Source organism: Myripristis murdjan, chromosome 20 (assembly GCF_902150065.1).
Source record: "Myripristis murdjan chromosome 20, fMyrMur1.1, whole genome shotgun sequence".
NCBI classification, from domain to species: Eukaryota; Metazoa; Chordata; class Actinopteri; order Holocentriformes; family Holocentridae; genus Myripristis; species Myripristis murdjan.
The window spans coordinates 25,093,391-25,102,584 of NC_043999.1; the positions used below are offsets into that span (position 1 = coordinate 25,093,391).

Below are 9,194 nucleotides of genomic sequence, written 5' to 3' on the forward strand. Positions count from 1 at the left end.
GTCATAATAACCCACATTTTCAAGTAAGTCAGTGACATAATCAAAGACAAAAATCACACATACAGAAGCTCAAAATTCATCAACAGAAAGTGCAAGGATAAAGATGTCTCAGTACTGAAATGCATTGCAAAAACACCATATTAACAAATGGCTAAGTAAAACAAATTAAATTAAAAGAGAGAGAGAGAGACAGAGAGAGAGAGACAGAGGGAGAGAGAGGGAGAGAGCTGGTGAGGATCACCTAGTGCTGTTTGTATTACTATAGGTCTCCTGTGTGTTATGCCAAGGACATGCACAGTATTCCTTAGCCATATTTAGAGCCTGGTTGGTTTAACTCCCCTTGTCTCTCAGACGGATCCATCCCTGCCCTTAAACATCACGCGCTCCTCTCTTTATCCCTCCAGCCTGTCTAGGTGGCTGCTAAGAGGTAAACAGAGCTGCTTAACACACACTACAGAAAGCAGATCCAAAAATCACATAACCAACAGAGATTCTGGCCACCAGGGGGACCAGTCATCAAAGTGGATCCCTGTACAACAAGGAAAACACTTGTCATGTGGTTTTCAAACACGTGTAGACCTGCAAGTATTCCATGAGCATGGGGATAAATTGATTGCCCAATATTTAGAGAGAGAGGGATGAGGGCCTGTGTACCATGCTCATTCAAGACCCATGCTGGCAGAAGAAATAGGCACAAGTGACTTTGGGAGAGGAAATAAACAAAATTTGATTGTAATGTTGAGTGGAGAAAACGTGTGGATAAAAGCTGACAGTAAGAGAAAGTGTTTTATAGCAACTCAGATGTAGCATTTTGACTGGCAAATTGGCTTGCTAGATAGTCTAGCTACAGAATGTTTTTTTGTGTGTGTGTTTGTGTCTGTAACATCCACATTTTGTAATGACTTGTTGCATTTTGTAATAAAATCATAATGTAAAATGCAATAACTTTTCTCACATTTTGTAATAAATATGACTTATTACATAGGCATGCAGGTTGCATTTTGTGCGTAATAATAATTCCTTTAATAATTCAGTCATAACATGCTAGAGTTGCTGTCTTCACTTACATCAAGTGCCAGATATTGTGCTACAGTGCAGCAAATTGCACTATTCTAAAAACGTTTCTAGTAAGCGTCATTCCCTTTTGAGGTTGATTCCTCACTTTTTTAAGAGTATTCAAATGCAACTATATCAAACTACAAAACAACCCCCTCCGAACCACACCCACATCTGCTGAAACCACGCCCACACCAGTCCGGGCCACGCCCCAAAGAATGGTAAAGTGAGGGGAAAGCTTCTTTTTTTTAATATTAATATTTTTTTATTTTTCCAAGACAAATCCAAACAATAGAGCATAACATTATAAGCTGAGCGGAAAGCTTCTAATACAAGATCATCCCCTCTCCTGCACTCCAGATCTTACTATTACAAAATGCATGAACATTTTTAACATTTTGCATTCAAGGTTTTTATTGCAAAGTGTGGCAAGTGTTTTCAAAATGAGGATGTTGTTACAAAATAAATGAAAAAGTTCTTACATTTTGGGGAGTCATTACATAACGCGGTATTATTATGGAACGCGTTGTTACATTGTTTCAGTATATTAAGCTGGAAATTCTAGTACATGATGATAAGTATAATTCCTCTACAGCTGTTTACACTGTATAATGAACGATACAGGTTTAGTGGGTATTTCCTGATTTCACTTTCTTGCCATACTAATGTAAATGTATGTTGACACGTGAGCTCATTCTTTGCCACCCATATGCTGTTCACACTTTACCTGTGTTACTGTGGCACTGAATGAAGACATGCAATGTAATTCAGCACAACAAAGTGTCAGCATCTTCTATTATCCAGCTTGTACAAAGTTGCCTTCAAAGTAAAAGTTACGCATTCCTAAGTGTGCTGGCTACAGCAATCAATTTAAAGAGACCTAAACTAAATAAATAAACAAATAGCGTAAATAATGAATATAAATCATATGTGTTATACAGTCATATTTCAGCCACGTTCCCACAAATGATTAAGCTGCCAAATAAGGCCTATTTGTTCATGTTGACCACTCCCTTGGTCATTGTTGGAGACCCACCTTTTAATTAAGTACTTACTTCTATTTGAGGAAATACAGTATTTAGACTCAGTGGCCTGCTCGCACAGATCCCACTACACATTTAACCAAGCTTACTGCAACCAAGACTGGCAAATCAATCTGACACCTTCAAGGAACAAAGTTAGCTGAATGAGGAGTAGATAACTAACAGGACCCTGAAAAGACTGGCTTTTGCTGTTCAGAAAAAAAAGAGAAAAAAAAACACTTAATTTGAGTTGCCAGTCTGAACGTAGGATTGCATCTCAGTCATCCATGGTTAAGAACCATTTAGATCATCCCACTGTGACTTGGCACGGCAGTGAGATTCGGAGTTAGAGAGGAGTACACAAGCAAAACTCTGTGCCAGTACTTCAGCCTCTACAGTGTAAGTACATAGAGGACCCTGGCAACCTTTTCTCCTCCATGTATACTGGATGGCGTTGCAAGCCTCAGTAAATGTTGAAGATAAATCATTGAGAGTCTGTGTACCAGCATGTGTCTGTAAAGCATTCCTGCTGAGCATGGCACCTTACAAGAGCAAGCAGAGAGGCTGTTTACCTTCTACACCGAGGGCTAGGTCATCCTCACTGCTGGGGTTTCTCCTCAGAGGCTCTGCAGGGGACCGAGGACACAAAAACATACAACTTAGAGGATAGAGTCATGGAAAACATCACGAAACATCATGAATAAGCAACATAACTTCAACAGCATGGTCGCATGAAATGTTGTGATATGAGATCCTTACGATGCATATAACATGCTTCATGTACACACACGAAAAATGAGAGAAATCTGTTTCCCCACCAGGAAAGGATTACATGCAGGAGATGCCACGGGCATGAAGTAGTTTTACACAGAGGAAGTGATTTGACATTGAAATAGTGTGGTGGAAAGTGAGGGAGTGGACATCAAGCCAAACAGCCTGGGTTCAATTTTCAACCCATGACGTAAATAAGTAAACCTTAATTGTCAGAGAAAAAGTTTTCTGTTGAGCCACAACCAAAACGTTGCACTAACCTAACCCAAAGTGTTTCAGGTGCCGAAACTTTCTTTCTTCAAACATCCATCATTCTCTTAAAACTTTTAGAAACAATCAATTAAAATGAGACAAAATATTAACTCTAGGAGGAGGAGGAGGTCAAAGTCCTGAAAATACAAAAACTATAGGTTTAAAGAATGAATCTGCTATTCCTGTCATAATAAATATTTTTTTCTTATCATGAAAAATAATGGCAAAATAAGCATGTAAAACTGTTTTTTTTCCACATGATGCTTCAAACACAGATCAGAGGCATCGACATACTCCATTGGAAATCATAAAGTCTTAGTTGTCTAATCCCAAAAACTAACCCTAACTTTAAACCTATAACAACCCTAACAGAAGTTGCTTGAGTCACCTAAATTCACCTGTTACATAATATTTTCATACGAAAGCAGGTAAAGATGATGTGTGTAATTTATGCCACTGGCACATTAGCCTCTCATGTTGGAGGAACAGCACTGAGGCTCCTCCCAACCTGGACTGAACATTCTTTTATCCTGGCTGACATCACATCCGAGCAGGGCTGATTCACTGAGGGGTGATGGGAGAAAGCAGGCAGAGGTGTAAGGAGCAACTTGCCGTTCCCATGGTTTTCCCTCAGCCGTCATTTGCATACCATTTGAATTGGCTGGCCTCAGGGCGGGGTGGAGATTATGCAATGCACACCATCAAGTGCAGTTTCTTGAAATTAATCAAAGTGTTGCATTTCATTTGACAACAGTTTACTTCCATGAACGCAGGAAGTCGATTTTTAATTCCAGCCTTAAGTAAGACATGTGGAGGCGCACAGTACTCTTGATAATAAAAGAATGAAAGGGACGATGTATGGGAAAACTACAAATTAGTGGAACAGCAACCTATTCCTACACCAGGGGGTTTGATGGTCATTCCTCCAAGCCTCCATTTGAAGTGATTTCGCCAGAGGGACCCTAGACATTTGTCTAAATTGTTTGGATGTCATACTTGAACACTGACAAGTAGTAGTTTTGAAGTGGTGGGAATAAAATATAATGTTAAAATATTCATTTACTCTTTTATTTCATTTATTTCTTCATTTGCTTATTTATTGGACCATGACTCCCTGGAAGAAGACATGCTGTATCTCAGTAGGACCTTCCTGGATAGATAAAGGATAAATACATTAAAATAAATACCTTGATTTTTTTAGTATTTTAGTATTGTATTTTAGTATTCTCCTTAATTAAATGATAGTGGAATTAAACTATTCCCCCCTGAGTGTGATTTCCATGAGCCGTGCTGTAAATCTATATTTCCTTGCACATCAGTTGTGACACTTTTACCCAAGAATGTTTGCATTTTCTTGTATTCACTGGTGACATGTGGGACCAAATGCCCCCAGACAAGAATGTGCTCCCTGTTCTCCACTCAGCAACCCGAGCTGGCCAGGCTCTCACCAGCTCATGTTCTAACTTGACTGCAGCCATTCCTTACTTCATTTCAGCCTAAGGCTAATTTACTGAAGTGCTCTGAGACACACAGACCATGTACTCACCGTCACAGGCAGTCGCTCTTAAAATGACAAGAAATAAAAGGCAAAAAATAATGTTGTGACAGGACAGAGTCGACAAGGAACACAGCAGAAAGCGAAAAACTTCCTTTTGCCGTACCTGCAGAGTCCCTGGGCAGCACATGCTTTGCATCCTCTCTGAAAGCACAGGTCACATTTTATTAGAAGGTGGGACTAAGGACAGGACAGAATACACACACATACACACACACACAGACACACACACACACACTGGAAAATTCTACATTTTATCTTGGTGTAAATTGTGAAACATAATAAACAAAGCTCTCACATCATTAGTGCTGAGATTTGACCAGAGCTGAAATTTAAGATTTATGTTTTCATAAAAAAAAAAAAAAAAAAGACCATAAAATGACCTCTCCCACAAAAAGTTTAAAAAAGGGAAAAATTGCAAGAAAATAGGCATAAAATTGCGACATTAATGAACAAAACATTTTAAAAAATTATCAAAAAATTGCGGAACACACTTAATAAGAAAATTACTGCAGCTGTAGAAAATAACCTAAAGGATGACCAGAATATGCTCCAAATGCTAACTGTTAGCCTCCTGCCATTGAGCTGGACCTCCCCCCAGCTAGCATTTTTAAAAATAACTGCCTTTTACTGGATCATTCTTGATGCTGATAGCAGGAAAAATACAGTTTTAAACAGCAATTTGAGCAGATAAATTTAAAGTAATGTTAAACTTTCTTTTAATGGATTAAGGTGGTTATTTTTAAGAAGATTAGCTTGGGGGAAGTCCACCTCAATGGCAGGAGGCTAACAGTTAGCATGTGGAGCATCTAGGGTGGCCATACGTCCGGATTTAGGCCGGACAGTCCGGAATTTAAATGCCTTGTCCGGCGTCCGGCGCAGCCTCAAGCCGGACGCTTATTTGTCCTCCTTTTTGGAGTTGCACTTGAACGCAACACTGGCCCGGACTGTACATCGATATCAGTCATATTTTTCGTCATAGACTTTTAAATTACAATCCAGAAAGTGCATTAATTGGATGCGCGTTAGTTTTTCTCCTCCTGCGCTGCTGTGTGCTCATGCCGGAGTGCGTGTGTGGCGCTGTCTGAAGTCTGAAGTCACTGGCTAACAGCAGCACACTGGCTTAGCTTGTCTATTCAGAGAAGAGGTATCACTTCGACTAATTTTTCAATCTATGTTATCACATGCATACTACTGCTCATTCATTGGTAGCTGAATTGCTAGGTCTGTTTGATAAGTAATTTACATTTTTAAAATAATAATTTAAAAATATTGTTAAATTTAAAAAAAAAAAAAAAAAAAAGCCAACCTGATGCAGGTCAAAGACTAAAAAAGAATATTGACTAAAACTATTGACTAAAACTAGACTAAAATACTTTGGATTTTCTTCGACTAAAACTAGACTAAAATGCCAAGACTTCGTCGACGAAAATGTGACTAAACAAAAAAGAATTCAAGTTGACTAAATATGACTAAAAGTAAAAAGGGCATTTGACACTAGACTAAGACTAAAACTAAATTGAAAACAGCTGATGAAATTAACACTGGTGGACCTGACTCGACCCCCCCTCCCCCGGGCCCGCATCGCCACCCCCCAAAGTGTCCTCCTTTTTGGTGTTGTGGAAATGGCCACCCTAGGAGCATCCAGCCAGTATCCAGCACTCAGTAACTCAGTAAATGAGAGGAAGATAGCAGACAACAGTGATATGAAAGTTACATGTTCATGACAAGAAACCACATTATATAATGACAAAAGTTAATTAATACTTTTATCCACTTGTGAAAAGATTTTAAGCGCTATAGTGTTTGCATCAGTGGGCAGCAACACAGTCTGTGTCCCCATTGTGATACTCACTCACTGACAGCAGTGGTAAGCCACTCTCTGACACTGTCCTGGCTTGAATTTCCTGTGGTTGACATGTTACAGCAAATTATAATATGATAATCAAACATCGATACCACAAGACTACAGACAACAACAACTGATAAACACACAGTGTGAAGTTTCCACTGAGAGCTGGCAGTCACTTCTGACAAGCCTCATATCCATTTCTGCAGAGATGTTAGTATGAATAAACAAATAATAACTATATCTTCCAAATATTAATCTTCTATATAAAAAAAATAACTTCAATGATTGTTCAAAGTGAGTTTTACTTGACAGACAGTAACAGTTTTAACCAAGTTGTGTGTTGCATTTTCGTCTTAGTTGACAGCGTCCTAGACCCAGCTGCTGATAAAAATATAGGATGCAAAGCCGAGTCTACCTGAGGAAGGCATCTACATGCTTCCTGTGTATCTCACTGTGGTCTACTGCCCGGTCATGTGGTGGCACATAAAAAAGGAGGGGAAGCTATAATCTCAAATTGGTGATCATAATAAGCAACCATGAACAGAAACATATTTGAAAGTCCTGAAACAGAGAAAGTTCAGAAAAACACTCATTTATGTTTCTTTATCATGAAAAGACCCAACTTGCTTGCAACTTACTCTGATTATACTGCATGAATTTACTTCCAAGAGGTGCATGCTATCCTCTAAGCTGGTAAACTTCATTTACACTGAATTTGGAGGTCTGTGCTGCATTCTGTGTTACGCAGCTCTCTCACACAGAGCCGCTCACAAGAAGGCAGTGTTTCTGTGACTCTGGCTCTGAAGGTTAAATACAGCCTAAGTGTCTTTCATTCAATCAACACAGTCCTAACATGGCCAAAGCTCTCGTCCTCTAACCTGCCTGGGCAAAACAACACTTTCATTTCAGAAGAGATAGATATCTATTTCACATTTTTGACATTCCCTCTAAAAAATGACAACTGGAACAAAAGCATACCCCACTATATGGCTGAAGCTTTCTCCCATTTATAGACACTCCCTGGCCTGTATGTAATACTGCTGCTTCAGTAAGAATTTTTACTAAAATGGATTGAGCACTTTGGCCTTAATTCCTTAGTTTCAGTCTAGATCTTAGACTAACAGAGCATCCTTGCCACAGGTTCCGTACCATGAGACTCAAGAAGCTCCATGTGGCTCCAGTGGACCCGGGATGCCAGCAGGTTGGCTCTCTTCTCCACAGCTGCTTCAGAGGCCATGGCAAAAAAGCTGGAGCGGTGCTGGAAACATAACACACAGGCTCAGCACATTCATTCTGACTGACAGCAAACACCCATCCCGAGGAGGGCATCATCAACATCATCATCATCATGCAGTGAATGTCCTGCAGTTTACCCGAGGAGCGGATAAAGTGACAGCCAAAACGTGCAAAACATGCATGAACAGCTCTGCTCATATATCACACATCTTATTTCCACTCACACCTACCGTCTTGTGATTCCACTGGCCAAGATAACTCCTTGTATTCACATTGTCCCGCTCGGTGTGGAACCCACGGCAGCTCAGCTCATCCCAGCAGTGAGGAGCCTCTCCGAAAGACAAGGGGTCGCCTTGAAATTCCTCCAGAGCCGAGACAGACAGGCGGAGCAAGGCAAACAGGAGTTATCATTCAGCTCTCTTCCTACTCAGTAAACATGTCAGAGCGGAGGGAGGGAGGGGGATGCAAATTACTTGGTTTGACTTCTCAGCCCTACAAGGAAATATGACTTCCTGGCTGACTTGTTTAAAAGCTTTCATTGCTTCCTCCTCCACTTTTTATCAGTTTAAAACAGCTCTCTCTCTCTCTCTCTCTCTCTCCCTCTCTCTCTCTCTCTCTCTCTCTCTCTCTCTCTCTCTCTCTCTCTCTCTCTCTCTCTCTCTCCCTCCCTCTCTCTCTCTTGCTCACTCTCTCTCTTGCTCTCTCAGTGGCCAGTGGGGAAGACACTTCTGAGGGACTGTTTTGATATTCCCATTTTTTTTTTTTTTTTTTGTTAATACGAGAACAAGAGTTTTTGGCCTCGTGATACACAGCCTTCACAATCCACAAACAAACAAAACATACATTTTGATTTTGTAAAGAAGAGAGAAAGCCACAAAGACACAAAAATAAGGGCTAAGGCAGTCACTTACACCGTACAGTGAAACTCTTACTTTGTTAGTCCTGCTTTCATGCCAAAAATAAATAAATAAATAAATAAATAAATGCGACATTGTTGTTAGGAGGACAAGACAGTGAAATGGTCTAGTTAAAAGGTAATAAGAGGTCGTGGTGATGCTGCTTTGTCATTTGCTTATTTAGCATTTTAATTTGGGATTGGGAATGCCCTGAAATTCCATTGAAAAAAGGCAAAGTGTTCTGTGGAAGTCAGAAGAAGTTGAGTGAATCGGAGCGTTACTCTGTGTCTGCAGGGTGGCTTCACTCTCCTACAGTGCATTATCTTTGCCATCGCAGTACTTTGCATTACTGTTACAGAGAGAGGGCCTCCAGCTGTCCAGGGCCAGGAGCTGATAGGCTGCCATTAAAATGCAAATCTTCCTTTTCCAAGGATAGCTTTTTTTAGATGACATTACATGTGTCCTGAGAAATTAGAAAGAGGAAATTAGCAGAAATAACCGCTTTGTAATAGTGTAAACCCACAGAACCTGTTATCCTGTTATACCTGTTAACC

At 40.1% G+C, this 9,194-nt stretch overlaps 1 protein-coding gene across 1 annotated transcript in view; it reads right to left on the reverse strand.

Moving 5' to 3' along the window:
- The window catches only part of itprid1 (ITPR interacting domain containing 1), a 31,519-nt gene extending 23,383 nt beyond the window's left edge, over positions 1-8,136 (reverse strand). The window contains exons 1-5 of the mRNA XM_030079874.1: positions 7,975-8,136; positions 7,658-7,766; positions 6,512-6,563; positions 4,763-4,800; positions 2,651-2,704 (exon numbers count right to left, since the gene is read on the reverse strand). Of these exons, the coding sequence (XP_029935734.1) occupies positions 2,651-2,704; positions 4,763-4,800; positions 6,512-6,563; positions 7,658-7,745 (232 nt within the window). The 5' untranslated portion in view covers positions 7,746-7,766; positions 7,975-8,136. The remainder of the gene's footprint in view (positions 1-2,650; positions 2,705-4,762; positions 4,801-6,511; positions 6,564-7,657; positions 7,767-7,974) is intronic.
- Positions 8,137-9,194: the final 1,058 nt, after the last annotated feature.